This window comes from Panicum virgatum, chromosome 1N, assembly GCF_016808335.1.
Source record: "Panicum virgatum strain AP13 chromosome 1N, P.virgatum_v5, whole genome shotgun sequence".
In the NCBI taxonomy this organism is placed as follows: domain Eukaryota; kingdom Viridiplantae; phylum Streptophyta; class Magnoliopsida; order Poales; family Poaceae; genus Panicum; species Panicum virgatum.
In genome coordinates, this window is record NC_053145.1 from 64933354 (window position 1) to 64955125 (window position 21772).

Consider the following 21772-nt stretch of genomic DNA (forward strand, 5'->3'; position numbering starts at 1 on the left):
CGGAGAAATAAACTTCCCAAGCAGCTTAGCCCACTGGGGAAGGCGTGGGGGGCAATTCAGGCCCACCTCATGAAAATAGAAGAGCGGCAGGATCTGACACAGCCCGGCCCAACAGACACGCGCGAGCGTGCAGCTACAGAGATATTTTCACGAGCACACTACGCCAAGCGGAGAAGAAGCGCCTCTTCCTCTCCATGGTCCGTGCCTCAATATCCACTTGCCCTCTCGGGCTCTCGCACACACCCTCGCTCACCATGGCGGCGCTGTGCTCCGCCTCCCCGGCCATCTCCACGGTGGCGTCTCTCGGACTTCCCGCGGGCCGGGTCGCCTCCCTCCTCCGCCTGCGCGCCGCCTCGCGTTCCTACTCCGCCGCCGCAGCACCACGGGCTGCTACTGCGGGGGCGCCGTCGTGGCGAGCGCGCCGGAGATTCGCGGCGTCGGCGGCTTCCACGACAGAGGAGTGTTCTGGAGTAGATACGATGATCACACCCGACAATCGCATCCCCGCCACCATCATCACCGGCTTCCTAGGTTCCGGCAAGGTCAGGGCCCTAAACCCTGTCTTCGATGCGAACGAGCCTTCCATTGACAGTTTCTTATACGGCGCGCGTGCGCTGCTTCTAGGCGCCGTCCAGTGTCCCCCTTCCATTGATGCACACGGTTTGACGGTTATGCGATTCGATGTGTGTAAAAATTAAACTGAAAACGATTAGCTAAATTAGCATTTAGCAGTTCTAGATGATGGTACAGTTTGGAACTTTGGATTCTAGGAGGGAGTGCCTATTTTTCCTTTTGATCAAGTGGGACGGCAAACTTAAAAGATATTTTTGTTCTATTCAACCTCTACAAGTTTAGTTGACTTGCTTAAGTTTTACTGCATGGATTGAATTACATTAATACTAACCCCGTAGCTTCAGGACCCTTTAACAGTGCCACTTTATGAGTATATTGGGAACCAGCACTGATGCACAGAACGTTGCCTTGCTTACTTCAGGTGGATGATTTTTCTTGGCACAAATCCGTCATCTCTAGTATATTCAACACCTTTTCTTTCCTGTTTGCAGACAACTTTACTGAATCACATCTTGACTGCTCACCATGGAAAGCGAATTGCTGTTATAGAAAATGAGGTATGCCCATATGAATGTTTTTATTAGCCCGATAGACCTTCGTCTATTAATTCATTTATACTAGTTGTGTCAGTGCCTGACCGGAAGTTATTTAATTTATTCATGAACACATGCATACCTTTGTGAAGTACACAAATAATCTTAATTTACTTAGGTCATTGCCAAACTATCACTTATGAGGGCCCAGCTAAAATATGCAAGCTGAAAAGCTGATCCTCGTATACTTTTTACTGTCGTTGTTCACTTGCAGTTTGGAGAAGTAGACATCGATGGGTCACTAGTTGCTGCACAAACTGCTGGAGCTGAGGACATAATGATGCTAAATAATGGCTGCCTTTGCTGCACTGTGCGTGGTGATTTAGTCCGTATGATTGGTGAATTGGTCAACAAGAAGAAGGGGAAGTTTGATCATATTGTTATTGAGACGACAGGTAAAGAATTCATATGTTATTGTAGGAACTGTGTGTTGATGTTGATGCTTTACAACAACAACAACAACATAGCCTTTTGTCCCAAGCGAGTTGGGGTAGGCATGTTGATGCTTTAATCAGGGAAAAATATTTTGGTCTGTATAAGTTGTAATTGACCAGAACAGTTAATCAATGCAAACCATGAAAATTTTGCTTTTCTGGATTATCCATTGATTGCATAATCATGTTGAAGTTCCCACTGACTTACTTAATATTTATCTATATTTTTAGGTTTGGCTAATCCAGCGCCAATTATACAGACATTCTATGCAGAGGATGTAGTTTTTAATGATGTCAAGCTGGATGGTGTGGTAACTTTAGTTGATGCAAAGCATGCTAGATTGCATTTGGATGAAGTAAAGCCCAAGGGTATAGTCAATGAAGCAGTTCAGCAAATTGCCTATGCTGACAGGATTATAGTTAACAAGGTGATGGTCCTCTAAACAATATTTGCTGACTTAAGTACACCATTTTTCTATAATTCTTCTCCATATTGGTAAGACAGAAGTTCCAACTCTTGTTACTTCACTTGCAGATTGATCTTGTAAATGAACCTGAAGTTTCTTCCTTGGTTGAGCGTATAAGGGTTAGTGTCTCTTATTAATTCTGTTATATCATTAGTTCATTACCATATGTTTGTTTGTAATATCCTCCTATGCTGAATACAGGGTATTAATCGCATGGCTAATTTGAAACGAGCTGAGTATGGCAAAGTTGATTTAGATTATGTTCTTGGAATTGGAGGATTTGATCTTGAGAGGTTCCTTTCTTTCATCGTGTTTTTTTTACTTATAGTTTTATTCGTATATTGCAAAGAACATATTGAATGAGTATGTGCCTCTGCAGTCCCGTACCAGTCATTTACTTTAGAGGAAACAGATAATTAATATAGATAGAGAGCATAATGAAATAATGTGAATTGCTCAAGCTTAATGATACACTGTAGCTTAAAGTGTGAATGTAGTTGCAGTAATATGGAGTATGATCCTGCTAGCATTGGGAGAGCAAAACTATTTAATCGTTGTTGTACCCAATGACTAGATAGGCTAAAATGTGAACATAGGCGATGCAATGAAGTGAAATTTGATAGAGTAGATTTTGACCTATCCTATATTACCTGCACTTGAATTTCTAGTTTTAACCCAGTATGGTCTTGCTATTTGTTGAACCATTTTTCTTTGGTGCATATGACCATATAGTCAGTACCATCTCTAACTCTGATGCCTGCTCAAATACCAGACAAGGCATGTCAATCAAATACTTAGTGATGTAGTGCACTCATTTTGAAATATCTCATTATGAGTTTATTTTAAATAAATAAATAAAAGTTTGTCTTCTGGCAGTCTTTACATTTAAAGAACTTTTCCGAGTTAATACTTTTACGGAGGTGAGGATAACAGCAATTAAGTGTTGATTGTTTATACTTTACAGGATTGAGAGTGCTGTCTCTGAAAAATCACACGAAGACCACAAGGAACATGACCATCATCATGAGCATGAGCATGACCACGACCATCACCATCATGACCATGACCATGGACACGGTGAGCCTAGATCTTGGAACATTATTATGGCATGGCCAAACTGACATGATCTGTTGATACCTGTGAACAGAAGTGGTCACTCATACAACCAATTATTAGTAAGGATATGTGCAAAACCTTCATTGACTTGAGCAAAAATATCAACTAACATGTTAACACAGATTATCCTGATTAAATGAGTATCTACGCCTTAACTGAAAAGCTTGTCTTATCTGTAATTTATGCAAAAGCTTTCTGTTCCTTAAATCAAAATATATTTGATGGAGAACTTATTTCTTGTTAACTGAGGATTCCTGACTATGGACCTTCTTGTTGCTGATTTATTTTCTTTTTTAAAAAACTAAGTATGAAGATAAGTAAACTCTTTACTGCCTGTTTTTTGTAGACCATCATGCACATGATCATACCCATGATCCTGGTGTTTCTTCTGTGAGCATTGTTTGTGAAGGGGAGATGGATCTTGAAAAGGTCAGTCTTCACGTTATTCCTCATCTGTGGCTCTATTTTCTCAACTCATACTATGAATATTGAGACATCACCTTGGATGTGGAGTTACTTGTATTGATATTGACATCTATTTTACATGCACTCATGCAGGCTGACATGTGGTTGGGGAATCTACTGCTGGAACACAGTGAAGATATATACAGGATGAAAGGACTGCTTTCTGTCAGTGGAATGCCTCAACGATTCGTGTTTCAGGTTGTGTTAACTAATGTCTCAATTTTATTCTGTTATTTCCTGATACTGCTGCAATTTTGGCATCTAAAACATTGAAACAATTGATGTGTGTAGTATTGAAAATGCAGAGTGCTGGATAATCTATCAATATAATGGTAGTATTAATGCTGGTAGGAAGGATATATTTTTATTTTGGAAGGAAAACTTTTCTTTCCTGTCATGATCCTCCATGTCATTTCTAGCATCGTTCACCACTCCACTCCGCTCCTGCTAGTGTTTGTGACTCCGCATCTAAGGATGGTACTCCACTCCGCTCCTGCTAGTGTTTGTGACTCCGCATCTAAGGACCATCCGCTGTATATCTTAGCATTTGCTAGATGATTTAGGTCTTCTATGTTACTGCTAATCTAAAGCAAGATTTTTTTTCCTTGTGGGTTAGAGTTTGACCGGAGAGATCATTTGTTTGTAAAATCTTTACCAAAATTTATCTAAGGCTGGCATTAGTGAGCTGTATGAACCTCGATTGCTTGTGTGTTTTTGCATGGTCAGGGAGTGCACGACATTTTCCAGGGATCACCTGAGAGGATGTGGGAGCCAAATGAGCCACGCATCAACAAGATTGTCTTCATTGGAAGGAACCTCAACAAAGAAGAGCTGGAGAAGGGCTTCAAGGATTGCCTGCTGAAGAAATAGACCGAGTCTAGCTTCTATGATTTTCCAACATACGGGATGGATCTCCAGCTTCATGATTTTGAGCTTTGCGGCTGCAGAACTTATCCTTGAGAAACCAAGTATCGAACTGACGTGAAGTGTGAGATTGTATAGAATGGATAGCTTCATTGCAACCCTGCATCCTTCTACAACAACACAACAGCAGTGCAGTAGCCATTTATATCACAGTATCATTGCACCTTCATCTCAGTGCACGGTGTTGAACTGTAACCTCTAGATCTAGAGATAGATTAAGACTTTCAGTGTGGCCCGAGGAAATCGCATAAGCGCATTTGCGATACTTCATGGAATATTACTAATGTACTATGTATTATTAACTGGGAGGTGTTCAAATTTAAAGCATCTTTACCTCTGTTCTGATTGGGAAGATAAATACTTCTACTACTTTGCCATTGCAATACAATTCTGTGTAGAATTTGTATTCCGAGCTGGAATCTGATTACACAAAAAATACCGATCCGATCGAACAGACTCAAAGGGTTAGAATAGTCAGAAGCAAGAGCTATATATCAAGCCCAGACTCAAGGGCGCAATGCCTAAGCCTTTCTTCCCGGCAAAGAAAGAAACGAGCAGCAGCGGCGGAACGAGAGAGAAGCAGCAGCAGCGACGATGGCGAGCGGCGGCATGAAGAGGGAGATCAGCGAGACCCATGATGCCCTCCGCTTCGGCATCAACGCCGGCGTCAAGGCCGACCTCGCGCCGCCGCACCCGCTCCAGTCCACCATCCAGTCGGTACGAACCCACCTCTCCCCTCTGTTTTCCTTTACTTTTCCGTGCCGTCGAAACCCTAGCGCTGAGTCTCGGTGTCTGGGGCACGCGCTCCCGCACAGGAGGCCAAATTCTGGGCGGACAAGAAGAAGTTCGGGACGGAGGCCATCTACGGATCCGCCTTCAACATCCGCAAGGATCTCGATGCCCAAATCCTCTCCAGGTCCTTCACTGCCCCTTTCAATTTCCCCCGAATATTTTTTTGTTACCTCCATCAATTCTTTCGAGCTTCCAGTTTGTAGTAGGTGATGCGAGCATCAGAAAAGTGTATAGTGGTTTCGATCCTGTCTGCTGGAATTAACCGTGGCAATGGAAGTTTGGACGACTATTGACTTCCTTAAACTTCTCTTACCCTCGAGTTCCGGATGTTTTGTTCATATTTGCACTGGATCATGATTTATGGGCCATCCCATCAATTGAGTTAGTGCAGAGGTTCCTGGTTTATGAGTCAGGCTTGTCTACATGGTTTTGACATCTGACTAGAAGGCTGTTAACATTTTAAGCATATATGTGATTCCATTGCCCTTGTTGGGTGCTGTATCCTTGATGCTACTGCAGGGTTGATTGTACATAAAATTAGGCTGTTTGTGTATAAAGCAGCCAATAGTGAAATGGTTTAATTTTTTTTATTGCCGTGTGGATGCCATGTTTGTCAGTGTTGAAGCTCCATCCTGCTAACAGCTTATTAGCAATTTTTTTACTGCATGCTTGGCATCGTCTAAATTTTTTTTTCCTGTGCATTTAAATGCCTTAGTGTATTAATGTAATGTTATTAAATTTATAACAATTTTGAGGCTTTCCGATAGACTTAGTTTGGTACGCAGTGCTTTGACAAATAAAACACACACGATTCTGATATCACATTTGCTTTGCTATTTGTTTCTAAATGGATCATTGGGAATGCCTGGACCTGGACCTTTCTATACTTAATTAGGCAATCATATTTAAACATTTTTCTCATCGGTGCCTTCTAACACCAATGATTCATGGAGAAAAAAGGAATGAAGCATGATATAGGAGGAAACCTTTTATTTTGTTTATGCGGTGTCCTTCCAATGACATCATGCATATCTTTTGTTTTTTATCTTAAATTTGTTTTTTGATGATTAGCATGCGCTGATGGACATCTGTGATGACAGGTTCCAAAGGCCCCCTGGTGCTTTACCATCATCTATGCTTGGATATGAGGCACTGACAGGTTCCCTGGATGATTTTGGATTTGAAGATTATCTTAACAGTAAGAAATTCTATCCTTTGTTTTCAATCAGCCGACCTCCTGTTGTTTCGCATGTTCATTCAAGCATTTTGCAATAGCCTTTGACCATCTTGTTAATATTCTTAGTCAGACTTGGGGAAAACTGGTATGTTTTATTTTACTTTTTAATCTTGATAGTAGGCTAGTAGCTCGGGAGTAGTTTCTTTGTTCTTAGCAAAACTCACTCAGACAATGCTAATTGATGTGATTTGGTTGGAAGTTAGGAGTTGCTGGAAAATCAAGAGTTGCCAAAATGCTTATAGTTTAAAATTTCATGGTTCCATCTACTTAAGTTGTTGGATATCTTGTAGAGGTCATCAGTTTAATAGGATTGCATTTATATGATGTGTAATTATATACCTGAATTGTTTTTATAATTTAATTTACTAGAAAAGTGATGTGTACTTGTGACAATCAATGGTCTGAGCTCATGTCTTTTTAGTTCGGAACTTCGGATTGCTCTGCTAGGCTCAATATCTCTGAGTAGTTATAATGTGTGCAGCCATGCATTTTGTTTGTGCTTTGCCCTTCCATCAATCCATGTATTGGATTCAGCTTCACATTCTTGAAGTTCTGCACAGAAACTTTTCCTGCTGGGCTTTCTTTGTACCACCAGATATGTTTTGTCAAGTTGTGCTAATTTTCTTCTCTTGGCTTGCAGTGCCTCAAGATTCTGACAGTTTCCGTCAACCTGACATGCACCATGGAATGGAGGTTCGACTTGGCTTGTCCAAGGGACCTATCTGCCCTAGCTTCATTTGATCCATCCATGTAGTTCTGCAGTACGTTGTGCACCTCCGTCCATTGCGTCGGTCAATAGACCATATTATCATGGTGAAAAGTGAAAACCGATGAGGCTAGCACCTGTTCAATGTTCAGTGTCATGTTTCAGTCAACACCGAATTTAGTTCTTATCCATATTTGAGCATTCATTTGATGGTTGATCTGCCTCTCTGAATCTACGTGTTTCAGCTTGCCGACAATTTCTCAGCTTGTACTCCACTTATTTGATCTGTGTTCATGTTGGCTCCACCCAAATTTGACCCAAAAAAAAAAGAGTCCACTAGTTTGGTTATCCAAGGCATGCGCTTGCCAAAACTTGGCTATTGTCCAATCAAGGGACAGAGTTCTACATAAATTTAGGTACATTAGTTTGGGCTGAAACCGAACGTTTTGTGCCCATGGCTTCTTTGAAATGTCAAAATACCAGGCTTATCAGGCCCAGGATTGTTGTCATTGTGCCTAGTGGGCTAAGCTCATGAATGGGTTATGCTACGGACAGCTGCTGCATAGAGAGAGACGCAAAGTCCTGGTTTCTTGTTTCAGGGCTTTGGTCTACTCCATGTATTGCCCAAACAATATAGTTTTTTTTTCCTAAGCGTGTTTATTAGTTGAACAAATAAACAACCAAACTAAAATTTATCGGAATCTGCAAGTCTGATAAGGTGATGTTGCCGTTTTGGATTCTCGCTAGAAGCAAACATAAACCATGGCATTCCATTCCTACCAAGTCACAACTCACAACCAACAAGAATTTGTTGCAGGCATGATTATAATCTTTCAAGTGAAAAACTGACCCTAGATGAGACTGAACCGGCAAAAACGCATTAAACATCACTGTCACTTGGAAAGAAAGCATCTTCCCTCTTATCCCATTTCCACTGGCAAACAGAGCAGCGGTGCTGTGATAGTGCTGCATAACCGCTTCGTTTCCGGAACATTTATTTTAATAATGAGGTCGCACTGCAGAAGATTTGGCAGTTGCCATCGGAAAGCTAGGTCAGCATGGAGAACAAGACAAGACCAGGCCCCTGGCCCTGCGCTTGGTCCCTGCTGCCTCTTGTGGATTAGTCTAACCAAAAGGTGCTAGCTGCATTAGGAATTGCTCTCCTACTTGTGAATGATGATTACTTGATTTGAAACGGAAAGAGGGGCTCGAGATGTAGCTGTTGCATGGAGCAGCAATCCACTTCTCACCAACCCAATATTGTATTAGATAATTCCTCTTTTTTTTTTAAAGAATCATCGAATTAAGGATGCTAATGTAGTAGAGTCTAAGCCTTCTCTCTTCTTTTTTTTTAAATTCTTCTTTGTTTTTTTTAATTGTTCTCTCTTTCTTTTTTTCTTTTGAATTCTTCTCTCTTCTTTTTGACATAATGGGGAAGTAGTCACACCAACTCGTAGGTTAATTTTTTATCAAAAAAAGTTGTAGGTTAATTTGGTTTCATAAATTAAATGGCTTGCTTCTGTTTTCTTGAAAAGGAGGTCATCAAATGTTCTGCTCTTATTTGTCTAATCCCATGGCATAAGCCTGTCAATTTATTGACAATTGTGGCGCAATCATTTTCAGTTTTTTTTTCTCGTCCTCGTCTCCTTTCCATATGCAAGCAAAGGTCAGAGCAGAGCAGCACATTAGCTACCGTTTCCCATCCAAAATAACGACTGGGCTTTGGTACAAGAATGTGCTGGGAATGATCATCACTCAACAATGATGCAACAACTTTTCAAAAAAAAAAAAACAATGATGCAACATTGCAACGGTTGCTCATTCTCTTTGCATTGTGGTCCAATATTAGGATACCACTCTTCTTTTCCAGAATTTCAAACCTTTTGATCCCGTAGTTGACACTTCGGGCACAATTCTATATCTCTATCTGAATGTTACTGGGATAACTATTTCTTTTTTCGAAAGATCAGGGATAAATGTTTCTCATTATGTGTATCTTAGCGCCTCTCTCTTACCAAGCAATGTGTATATGATAAGTTGCTTGCTTCTGGATGGGCAATATCCTTCTGAATGTTGTTGAGGTAACTGTATATCCTTCTGGATGTCCACACAGCGCTAATAATCTAGCTGAACTACCGGCATGGCGACACAAGCAGAGTATAAGTAGATGCATCACAGGCTCCTCTAATTCTGTCTCATCTGGTACACCTAATGTCCTAATCAAATGGGCAAGTACTACAGCATCGAAGACATTCACAAGTGTCGCTCGTACAGGAGCCTGTGTTGTACATCCATGAGGTCCCTCTCTTCTTTGCTTGCCATGGCCGCTACTCTTTCCTTCATAAAATAGCTACCTCTCTGCACAGCATAGCATATAGCATAGCAACAAATGGACAGGGATGTACAGCGTCAAGGTTATTTAGTGCGTGCAAGCAAAACAAGTGAAGAACGATAAGTGAAGGTCCCCTGCAATTGCGTGTGCACCTTGGTTGCCCCGGATGTCGATTGGATGCCTCTGTACTCTGTTTATGCTGCTACTCTGTCAGGTAGTCCGGTCCAACCATGGACCTCCCTCAGCTGACACCTGATGCCATCCATGGGTTCAGTTAGGTGCGACGTCCATCTCCTTCGGCGAGCTCTCCAACCAATTACCAAACCCTATCTCGCCGCCCGGTCATGCCCGGCAGCTGGCTTGGCTGGCTGGTCTCACCCACAAGCAAAGCAGATTAAAGCAAGCCATTACATTATGGCAAAGTCAGAAAAAAAGGCATATTCAGATTGCAATCTTCATGCAATGGATTGCAGAAACAAAAGGAGATCTCCGGTCTCCTCTGCATCCTTCGCAAGGCTGTCTGCTGAGAATGGGAGATGCCAGTAGCAGATGGCATGTCCCTTCACCTGTTTAGGAGCAGGAGGTACCTATAGCTAGTGCCTCCCAATAATTCGCTGGACGTAACCTGCATCAACGTGAGCTGCTGGGCGAGCGCTGCATGTGTGCAATCCATTATTGGTGGTGGAATGGATTGCTCAAATGCTCCATCATTCTCAAAAGGACGACGAAGATGGATGGGGAGTGTGGGGCAGCGCCGGATGACATGTGCTTTCCTGAACTGAAGCTGAACTCAGCGTGGTCAAAGGTTCAGTCTACTGAGTTGTGACGGTAGCACTGAATTATTTGACGCATGAACTGGACAGAATGGGATCGTGGGTCTGAATGACTGATAACAACCTACATAAGTGGAGAGTATAACTGGGGACAGATACACTCCAAAGTCCAAAATACGACGCGTCTGTTTTGTTTTTTTGAAAAAAAGTCGGCTGTTTTTTCACTACTCACAACCGATGTAGAGACCGTCCGTTCATTCAGATCACGCGCGTCTTGTGTGAGACATGACCCTTTGGGTGAAGTACTGAATGGATGCTGTTTGTCATGAACGGTCATGAGCAATTAGCCGTCTCTCTACTCTGTCGGCTCTGCTTCCCCAGCTACTAGCTAGTTTCATCAGTGTTCCCAGGCAAGCACTCGTGTTTACTCTGTGTCCTCTCACAATGCAACCTTGTTGATGCCATTGGCTGCGAGACAGGCCGTGTCAAAGCGTGAGGATCGGAACCCAATTAGCACGCCCACGCATCATTGGCCAATCATCCTCTCCTCTCCCTTGAGTTGAGACAGGGACGACAACAAATTGGTCCGGCCGACAAAAAAGGTCACGATATGATCGCTTATTTTATGTTAGATTTGGTAATCAGGCGCCGCTAACCATGACGACGCGATGCAGTGCAGGTAGACCAACGACGGTGTCTGCTAGGGCAGGCGAGCAGGTGGTATTTGGTGGTGACCTTAACCGCAAGCAAGCAGACCAGGGAACGGATCGGAGACTGCGCAACTGGTTGGTTGCGCCGCAGACATTCCCCCCAGAAAAGAAGCAGGCCCTAAAAAGCTCGCGGCGATCTAGAAATCGATCCGAGAGCAAATAAAGCCTTCCGATCCACAGATTCGAGATGCGTGCATGCATGATCATGGATAAGAATTACTCCAGTGTTTTACTGTATCCATAGGCAGCAGATCATCTTTTTGTCCATTTTTTGGGTAAAAAATAAAATAAACTTTTTGGCCATTTTTTTAACCAATAGGATAAGAATGGAGCCAAATGAACTTTTGTTTTATACTGGTTTAATTCACAACGATAAGGTCTAATAGATAGCCTTTCCGCCGCAACAAGATTGCAACAAGAAGCTGGACCTGTTCAGAGTTACGGTACGGTCAGTGTAGTATGCATATTTTTTACCGAGTCACACAAACGGCCACCATATGATTGCTTTAGGATGATGAATCTGCTGCAACTTGTTGAGCGCATTAGGTGCCAAATAAAACGACGGATGGTGAACCGAGACGATTTGCCCGGCCCACTTGTACGGGATGAACAGAGACCACAATCCTAGGCTAAGGGGCTGTTCGGCTGATTTAAAAACCGGCTGATTTCAGCTGATTTAATAGTATCATGTGAGAAGAAATAAGTCAAAACAAGTCGAAATAAACCGAGAAAAGAAAAGCGAACAGGGCCTAAATGGGTTCTGACCTTGTTCACTTCGATCCATACATCTAACATGAGTAACATCACCAGTCAGCTCTGCCACAAAATGTATTCCTTTCATTTTTAAATATATGACATTCGTAATAAGCAACTTATCAACTCAAATTAAAATTGCTGATGAACCGGTTCATTTCACATTCTCGCTGTTGGGTCGGCGGAAGAGCTGTTTTTGTTTTATTTTATTTTATTGACCAAAATATTCCTTCCTGTTCCTGGCCAGAGAGGCACACGGTTAGAGCAAGTATTATGGTCACCAAGATGCTGGCGAGATATTACGTACGAGAGAGTAGGAGAGAGAGGGAAGCGAACGACTCACCAGACGCCGGCACAACGCGGGCGGAGAGCGCTGTGCAGCACTGGCCGGCGGAACGACTCAATGCTATTTGCTGCAGGTCGCTCTGCGCTCCGAGCCATGTGCCACCACTGCTACGTTGCAGTAAATGTTGTGCCACGTTGGATTTTATTTCGCCGGTAGCCGGCGCAACTATTAACCCTGCTCTTATCCTGTTCCTGGTAGCCGGCGCAACTATTAACCCTGCTCTTATCCTGTTCCTGGCCAGAACGTAAAGGTCCACCGTCCAAAGAGTGAAAGGGTGCAATGCAACTGTTGGCGGATGCTGGATCGATTCTCGAGGCAAGATCTGTTTTCATCCAAGGAACAACACCATGACACTAGTGTGTCATTTTGACATTTTTTTTACTCCATAACCACTTGCTGGCAGCCTGGCACTAGTAATTACTAGTAACAAACTTCTGAAACAGAAGTTCATAGACATCCTGCTATAGTTCTCATGCCCTAAAACTACATGCTGGCATAGTTATAATCGTCAATGTATGCACCGTGGACCATTACTTTTTAAGATACACGTATTCTATATATTAACAACTAGATAAATTTATATGGTATAGAGGTAGAGATGGTTTTTTTCTCGAACACGCAGAAAAACTACACATTTTTATATTAAAAAGAAGAGAAAAGTTCGGTTTACACCCTCAACTATCGCAAAAGTCCGATTTTCAACATTCAACTATGAAACCGGACAACATAGGCCATCCAACTGTCAAAACCGGACAAATTTGGCCCCTGGGGTGATTTTAAGGTGGTTTTCTATTTGTGAGAATTAAAAATATTCAATTTTACACTAAAAAATTAATAAGTATTTCACTTTAAGTCAAAAAATTATAAAATGGGTATTAAAAGTTTTCTAAAAATGTAACCTATCTATTGTCACATGACTTGTAAGCTATTCAGATCTAATTTTTTTATGTTCATAATAATTGGCTACTTGCAATTATGCCTATTATTTTTAATAACTAAGATTCAAATGGAGCAATAATAGATAGGTTACATTTTTAGAAAAATTTTGGTACTAGTTTCATATTTTTTTGATTTATAGTGAATTAGTTTTGATTTTTTTAAATCTAATTAGATTTATTTATTTTTTTAGAAAATGCAAAACCACCTTCAAAACCACTCCAAGGGTCAAATTTGCCCGGTTTTGACAGTTGGATGACCTATGTTGTCTGGTTTCATAGTTGAAGGTTGAAAATCAGACTTTTGCGATAATTCAAGAGTGAAAATTGGACTTTTCCCTAATAAGAAAGAGAAGTGTACAAAAACCTTACAAACGGCCGTCCCGGCATAAGCAACACTGGAACTAATAGTTCTGACAGACAACGGCCAAGGATATTGAAGATAATGGCCAATTAATTTGATAGCGCCGGCTTAATCCAAAGTTAAACCTCGGATGTGACGCAATCCACCACCTCCAAAGCTGAGTAGGATCGCTGGTCGAAAAGTCTACTGTTGTGCTCCTTCCAGATAAGCCACGCAATTAGCATGAACAAGTGTCCAACCCCTTCCTCTTTTCCTTCGGCTGCTGATGTGCTCCCATGATCCCATCGGGTCTTTGAAGGGTGTAGAGTTGCTGATCGATAATGCAAGAGCAATCCATCCAGCACAAGAAGGTCCACTTGATCTCCTTTGCAACACATCAGTTCACTGGCAAGTGATCTGCTGTCTCTAGCTCTTGATGTGAGGGCTTTTTATGGGAATACAAATGTGATGTGGTTTTAAAGATGGTAAAAATTGCAAATTCGCGGTCCCTTCTAAGTTCTATCATTTTTTGAGGGGTTAAGTTCTATCATTCGACAGATGAACAGCTCGCATGCGCTGACTAAACATGTTCTTTGAAAGATATGACTGCTCCGTGCTCCTTCCTGCTCTCAGTCAGTGCCGTTTGCGTTGCCTCTTGTCTGCAGCTGCTTCCACCTCCCTCTCGCTGATCTGCTCGCCGAAGATTCCAAGCTTCTTTCTTTATTTTTTTTTAAAAAAAGATTCCAAGCTCCCCCCACCAAGCCTGCCACCATTAAAAACCCGCAGCCCCGCGGCTCATCCATCTGATCTCTCTCTCTCTCTCTCTCTCTCTCTCTCTCTCTCTGCTTTGCCTAACCATCCGTCCATCCGCGACCATACCAGAGGCTCCCCGCCTCGAGATTCTTTACATGGTGCAGCCGGCAAGAACCTTCCCTCCCCGGCGCAAAGGGGCTCGCTTTCCTTGAGGAGGGGCACTGTCCCTTTCCCCTGCATTTACCCTCTGTTTTCAAGCTCTTGTTGTTCTTGCTTCTTTGGAGGAATGGCGGCGGGCCTGCTTCTCAAGGTGGTCGGGTTCTGCGTCTGGGCCCTCTTCTGGCTCGGCGGCACCGCCACCGTGAGCACCACGGCCCTCGCGGGCGGCGACGCGGTGGTCGTGGACGCGCGGTCCGCCGTCGCGGCGACGGACGACGACTTCATCTGCACCACATTGGACTGGTGGCCGCCGGACAAGTGCGACTACGGCACCTGCAGCTGGGGCCTCGCCTCCCTCCTCAACCTGGTCAGTTCAGCTTCACAACCTGGCCGTGTTTAGTCGTAAAAAATATGTGAAAATTGTTTGCGAAAAATATTGTAGTATTTTTTGTTTGTATGTGGTAAATATTATTTTATCATAGGCTAACTAGACTCAAAAGATTCGTCTCGCAACGTACATCAAAACTATGCAATTAGTTTTTTTATTTACCTATATTTATACTCCATACATGAGTTATTTGCTATATTTAATATTTCGATGTGATTTTAATATAATGGAAAGTTTAGAAAGTTTGAAAGAGTTGGAAAAACTAAACACAGCCCCTTGCCCTCTTCTAGTTTTATTTTTTTGGTCGGCAGCGACATGGTTGCTTGTCCGGGGAGCGGTCGTTTGCTGCCATGCCCGTCCACAGGTCCTCCAAACCAGGGGGGCTTTTGCAAAATGTACCGGGCCGGTGACATGGCCGCCGACGAGGCCCCGCACGCCGCCGGTGCTAGCCCAACCTCCAGGAGTCCGGCGCTTGAGCCAGCCCACTACATAGCCGGCTCCGCCGTTCTTCATCGTCAGCCAACTCCGGTGTCCGGTCAGCTCATTCTACTGGCCCGAATGCAATGGCGGCCTCGGCTTGCTCGCGGCCTCGTTTGGCGGCGGCGTCTGGCCGGTTCGCATTGTGCTGTGTCCTCTGGCGTGTCGATGGATGGGAACTATTTTTTATTTAATTGTCGTCGTTCTTCATTGATTTGATTTCATTACATGGACCTATAGTCATGCCGGGCTGTTTGCATCTAGAGTAGTAGTACCTTTTCTTACCAATTATGTGCAAATGTAAAGCCTACCAAAACACATGAACACTACTGGCTACTTGGCCATATTCTAATGCTCGTGATTAGAGAACGTTAGCATCAAAAGAACAGAGGTCAGGTTGTAGCAATTTACTATATCTTGGTGTTGCATCCTCAACTGTGCGTTTGCTAGTTTTCAATTCGTTGGCTGCTAGCTTTGCAGAAGTTTGTGCAAATCAAACCATGATGACATGGGTGATTGACACAGGTCTTTAATATTTTCCTCCCTGCAGAATCTCTCTAACAAAATCCTGCTGAATGCCGTCAAAGGTAAGCCAAGACATCATCATCGTCCCTTTTGCTTTCATAAGAAAATCTGTCCTACTGTCCAATCAAGAAATCAATTGTCTTCCTTGAAATATATTACCAGATTTTGATGGGATGGTAACAAACCAATTGTAGCAAAATTCTTTCAGCAGTAGTACTCTGAAAACCATGGCATATTCTTTTCGTAAGATAAAATCCATGGAACTGGTACTTTGATATGTGGCCCATCCTCGCATAACAATCTGACCAAATTTGCAGCATTCTCCCCTCTGAAGCTCCGGCTGGGCGGCTCCTTGCAAGATATGTTGATATATGACACTGGTGACTCTGGGCAACCATGTACTCCATTCGTGAAGAACACGTCTGCGATGTTTGGTTTCTCGCAAGGTTGCCTACCGTTGCATAGATGGGATGAGCTAAATGCTTTCTTCCAAAAATCTGGGTATTTTCTTTAGTCTGGGTAGATTGCTCTACTCATTTACAACATAAAGACAGTCTCAGAAACTGCATTTACTTTGGACTTGATTGGCTAACATTCTGTTTGACTTTGCAGGGCAAAAATTATTTTTGGGTTGAATGCTCTGAATGGCCGGGTCCCAATGCCTGATGGTTCTTTAGGGGGGCCATGGAATTACACGAACGCAGCTTCTTTTATTCGCTACACTGTCAACAAAGGCTACGATATCCATGGATGGGAGCTCGGTACGCTCTATGTAATCTTGTGGGTTGTGTGGAGGGCATCACGTTATCTTCCTATGATACAGTTTTGAAGCCACTTTATTTAGAGAGTTCTGATAAGTATGTAGGAAAGGAATCTGGACAATTATGTCAACATTGTTTAGATAGGAGTAGGAAAGGGAAAGTTCATAGATGATGCTTTCTGTGTCTTTTCACACGTCAATATACAAAAGGCATACTTTCATTGTACACTAGTTTTGTTTAAGAAATATAGTGTTCTTGTAGGAAATGAACTCAGTGGTAGTGGAGTTGGAGCCCGGATTGATGCAGACCAATATGCAGCAGACGTGATCAATTTGGAACACATCATTGACAGCACCTACCAAGGCAACCCATCAAAGCCTCTAGTACTTGCACCAGGAGGTTTCTTTGACGCAGCCTGGTTCAATGAACTCGTCAGCAAAACAAAGCCAGGTCAAATGGATGTGATCACTCATCATATCTATAATTTAGGCCCTGGTATGCTCACCCTACTTACCATCAATTGAATACATGAGTTGGAGACTTGGCATCTGCATAACTGGATATAAATGCTGAACGTATCAGGTGTTGATGACCATCTTATCGAGAAGATTCTCAATCCATCTTACCTTGATGGCGAGGCAAGCACGTTCAGCAATCTTCAGGGGATACTGAAGTCTGCAGGGACGTCCACAGTTGCCTGGGTTGGCGAAGCTGGAGGGGCTTACAACAGTGGTCACCACCTTGTAACTGATGCATTTGTGTTCAGCTTCTGGTAAGCCAAGATCAAGTTTGAAGTAGCACACAGCCATGCTCTGTAATTGAATTTGAAAGTGTCATCTGAAGAAGTATTTATTGACTTTCAACTGATGATGTTCACTGTTCAGGTACCTGGATCAGCTTGGGATGTCATCAAAGTATGACACAAAAAGTTACTGTAGACAGACCTTGGTTGGTGGGAACTATGGCCTGCTCAACACAACTACATTTGAACCAAATCCTGACTATTACAGGTAGACATACATAACTTTTCCTAAGCTTCAGTAAATCTAGGAGTAAAACCAAACAAGCTGTGAATCCCACCATCTTAACTAGCATTTTTCTGCTTTGTCTGCAGTGCTTTATTATGGCATCGCCTCATGGGAACCACGGTGCTCTCGACAACATTCAATGGCACAAATATGATCCGTGCTTATGCACATTGCGCGAAAAAATCGGTAAGGGTCCACACACAATTCAAGATTCTGCTTCTTTCGGGCAGCACCTCATAATAACCATCTGGACCGGTATCCCCAGCCCCTTTGTACGACAAACTTATATGCTTTGTATAAAAGCAGGAGATTTCTCTGTTTCAGAAAATAAAAAAACATCTGGACCATGCTTAACCTTTTTCCTTAAAATTTTCAGCAAGGGATTACTCTGCTCCTGATCAATCTCAGTGGCAACAATACAAACCGCATTTACGTGACGAGCGAAGGCGCCCAAACCCAGAGTGCAAGGAAGGAGGGCAGAAGGTTTAGTCACATTCCTGGTCTTGGTGAAGCAGCCGAGCTTACAAGAGAAGAGTACCATCTCACTCCTAAAGACGGGAACTTGCAGAGCCAACAAGTGTTGCTGAATGGTAATGTGTTGGCAACTGACGCCAATGGAGACATCCCAAAGCTGGAGCCAATGCAGGTGGAGGGAACAAAGCCCATAACCGTGGGTCCTTACTCCATTGTGTTTGCTCACATCCCCAGCTTCTATGCTCCTGCCTGTAGGTAGATATTTATATGATTTTTTCACCTTCTCGGTGTGAATGATGCTATTGTCATAGATTAGATGATGTCTGGGTGATCGGCGAAGCTTGTTCACCTGGACACAAAGTAAGCTGTAAGGCTGAAAGATTTGTGATTTGTCATTCATTTAAGAAAGAATTGTCCAGATAATGGTTGAGCAAAAGGAAAGGAAAATGATAAATAAATTAAAAGAAAAAAAGATTTGCAGTTTTGGTCCATATCTCTCTCATTTTGTTTGAGAAATCATAAAAAGGCGAAAGTTGGCTAGGAATCATGTCACGGTTGGAAGAGACAGGAAAAGAATATGAGAGAAAAGACCAAATACACTTGTTTGTGGCGATAGGCGAATCCCAGAAAGTTGTTTCTTCTCTGCAAACAAAGTTATGTTTTATTATCTTCACCATGGGGAAAAGAGGGTGAGATGTTTTTTAAATTTCTTCAGATACCCATTGCTTCAATGCTAGCGCTATTGTCACTGTAACTACAAAAGAACTCTTGCTGGTATGGGTAGACCAAAGTTTGGAGTCCATGTCGACCCTGTCCCTCACCGACAGCGAGCTCTCATTCGCTTTCGGGCCAACTTGTGCAGACACCGGGGTCCTCGGTGGCTGCCCATTGATCCTGCCGACAGCCGACATCAACTCAGTACCCCCCCCCCCCTGATCTCCAACTCTTGACGGTCTGACCATTGCTTGTCAGTTTTCTCAGTAGAGGTGATGGCCCTGCAACTGCAAGCAGTTCAGAATTTTGCACTTGAATTGTATCAAGAAGTTGCTATGGTACAGAGGCTCTTTCTCTATTAAACTGGATGAATTCGCTTGCGCAGGTGCCAGAGCTGAACTCGCCGATCGGGCTTGATGGATGAATGAGCGAGATGTGATGAACACAATTACACAAACTGTATCGGCACATCGCCAGTTCATGGGCGCACCTACAAAGATGACTAGATGAGGGTCACGAGCCGCCGCGGCTATATGTCACTTGCGCTACAAATCGGCGATCCATCGTCTGAAGATCTTTGTGATCTCATTTCGCCCTTTGCGGCCCAGCCCAGGTACGGCCTTCTTCCTCCTCCCGGCGCCGCCGCCGTTCGAGGTTGGGCCTTTGCTTCGGGCCCAAGAGTTTGTGAGCGAACATATAAATCTTGGTCCGCCAGCCACAAGATCGCGCTCCAAGTATCATCATTTTTTTGAACGAATGCACTCGACGAGTGCGTTTCTATTAATGTGCGTTTCTATTAATATAGTAGAAAATACAAGACTACGGCCCTGGGAGGCCATAGCCAGAGAAACAAAAAAGAAAAGAAAAGAAAAAAAACAATTATACTCACCCGGTTGAATTGGGACATCAACGCGGGGTCATACACACGAGGACGACAGCGGAGAAAAACCAAAACCGCAGCTCCCACCCTCATGCCGCACCCTAGTAGACATCAGAACTCCAGCGTGAACCGGTGCTGATAGAGAAAACAAAGGAAGTAGACGCCTTCGTTGGACGTTGCAACCATGCAGGACCTATCCGACGGAATGAAAAGCGTCGAATCCGAGCAAAACAACGCGCGGGGGCCTCGCCTCATCCGCCGTTGGACGCCTCCTCTCGTGCGCGGGAGCCTCGCCACATCCGCCACCACTCCAAGCTCCGGACTCGTTCCTTGTGTTGCCGACAGGACAGCGAGCATGATGCCCCACCTCCAAAGCACCTCACCAAACACCCAGGCCGACGCCGAACGTCCGATACACCGCGTTGCTTCCCACCACACGAACCGCTGCCTTCAAACAGCACATCAAGGTTGTCGCCTGTGCCGTCATACGACGTTGTACCGCACCAGACAGGCTCAGCCAAGCTGAAAACCAACCGCCGCAGTCCGCTACAAGCCGAGTCGTCTCTCATTGCCGTTGCCGCAAGCGCCGTCTTCCGGCGCCGTCCCACACCGCACCGATGGTCGCAAAGCAACATCGGCCGCCGTGGTCCGCTGCGAGCAGGCAAACGGCAATCAAGCGAAGACCCCTGGCCACCAATAAGAAGGTAGATGCTTCGACGTGAGGAAGAATCAACACCCTTGAGCATGTCCCACGACGGGATAGCCAACACCGGTCGTCGGAGCAAGCAGTGCCAGAACCGAGCAGGGTCTCTAAAGACGACGCCTCCAACAAGGGAACGACGCAAGATGCGCCGTCGTCGCTCGTCCATTACTGGACAGGGTTTTCACCCAGAGAACCCCGCGCAGCAGGGTGATAGCTCCACAATGACGCCCTCAACAGGGGAAGCGACACCCTAAGGCGCCGCCGTCATCTGCACCGTCACAACGCCGGCGAGGGCTTTCGCCCGGAGCATCAGCCCATGCTGCACGTGCCCAGCTCATCAACCCATGCTGCACGTGCCCGGCTTGACACTCCGAGTCAAGACTAGGGCGGCGCCTCCGCCGCGCTGCCACACACCATGCTGCCGCTGGAACACCTCCGCTGCCTCCACCTGGCCACGGCCTCCTGCCCACACGCGCCGGCCACCCGGCATCGACGCTCAGGAGGCGTGGCTTGGCACTTCCGACCGTTGACACGGCAGCCCGTCCGGAGCGGCGCCGCTGCCGCGCCTCCACGTACTAAGCCGCCGACCTCCCACTCCGCTGCACCCGTTGCCCTAACCTCCTCACTAGTGGCGGCCACCCTTGCACGACTGCCGCAGCCCCCAAGGGCCGCACCACGCCGCCGGTGGTGCCCGGCCCACCGCCGTCGACCCCAGGCCGGACGGGCAGCAGCTGCATCTTGCCCTCCGTCGGGCCCGTCAGCTCGCCCGCCGCAGCCCCCGCCGCAGCACTCCCGCGGCTCGCAACTCCCGCCTCAGACGGTGTTGCAGCAAGGCCGCCGTCGCGCCATCTGCCGGACATCGCCGCTCCGCGCCGCTCGTCGCAAGGAGAGGGCGCGGAGAAGCCTCGACGCCGCTCCCCTCGCCGCAGCAGCCCACGCCCGCAGTGGCCGCCGCCGCGGCAGCCGCCGCCGCCCCTTCGAACGCGCTCGTAGCGACCATTGCTCCCGCGCACGGCCGCCGGCCGGCGAGCACCCACTGCGGCCCTCCAGATCCAGCCAAGGGGGCGACGGATCCGGCCAAGGGGCCACCGGATCCGGCCGTAGCAGCGCCGGAGCTGGCCCGCGCCGCAGTCGTCGAGCTACGCTGCCCGCGCCGCTGGAGCTCGAATCCCGGCCAAGATGGCCCTGCCGCCGCCTTCCTCGAGGTTGCCGGACTTCCGGCGAGCCTCTCTGGCAGCAGCAGGGGGAGGGTTGGAGAGGGGGCCGGTCCCCGGCGGCGAGCTGGGAGGAGCCGCCCGAGTCGCCCGCGGGGAGGCGACGCGGGGGCAGAGACACTTACCTAATGTTGGCATGCATGGCTCCCCAAGTATCATCATGGAACCAACTTAAATCTCATTTAAGTACAAAGCAA

The 21772-nt window shown here is 45.3% G+C and overlaps 3 protein-coding genes across 3 annotated transcripts; all 3 read left to right on the plus strand.

The window, feature by feature from the left end:
• Window positions 1-162: 162 nt before the first annotated feature.
• LOC120657507 (P-loop guanosine triphosphatase YjiA-like) lies at window positions 163-7476 on the plus strand. Its single transcript, XM_039935827.1, has 12 exons — window positions 163-542; window positions 1065-1130; window positions 1381-1561; window positions 1832-2028; window positions 2136-2186; window positions 2269-2360; window positions 3032-3144; window positions 3530-3612; window positions 3742-3846; window positions 4375-5289; window positions 5388-6562; window positions 7242-7476. Exons 1-10 carry the CDS (start codon window positions 195-197, stop codon window positions 4516-4518), a joined length of 1380 nt encoding a protein of 459 aa, XP_039791761.1. The 5' UTR covers window positions 163-194; the 3' UTR covers window positions 4519-5289; window positions 5388-6562; window positions 7242-7476.
• On the plus strand, window positions 5098-7538 carry LOC120657508 (cyclin-B1-2-like). Its single transcript, XM_039935828.1, has 4 exons — window positions 5098-5289; window positions 5388-5488; window positions 6465-6562; window positions 7242-7538. The coding sequence occupies exons 1-4, from the start codon at window positions 5167-5169 to the stop codon at window positions 7340-7342; spliced, it is 423 nt and encodes a 140-aa protein (XP_039791762.1). The 5' UTR covers window positions 5098-5166; the 3' UTR covers window positions 7343-7538.
• A 6782-nt stretch (window positions 7539-14320) lies between these two features.
• On the plus strand, window positions 14321-18555 carry LOC120657509 (heparanase-like protein 3). Its single transcript, XM_039935829.1, has 9 exons — window positions 14321-14778; window positions 15827-15863; window positions 16119-16302; window positions 16414-16562; window positions 16824-17057; window positions 17145-17334; window positions 17447-17572; window positions 17677-17776; window positions 17967-18555. Exons 1-9 carry the CDS (start codon window positions 14539-14541, stop codon window positions 18321-18323), a joined length of 1617 nt encoding a protein of 538 aa, XP_039791763.1. The 5' UTR covers window positions 14321-14538; the 3' UTR covers window positions 18324-18555.
• Window positions 18556-21772: the final 3217 nt, after the last annotated feature.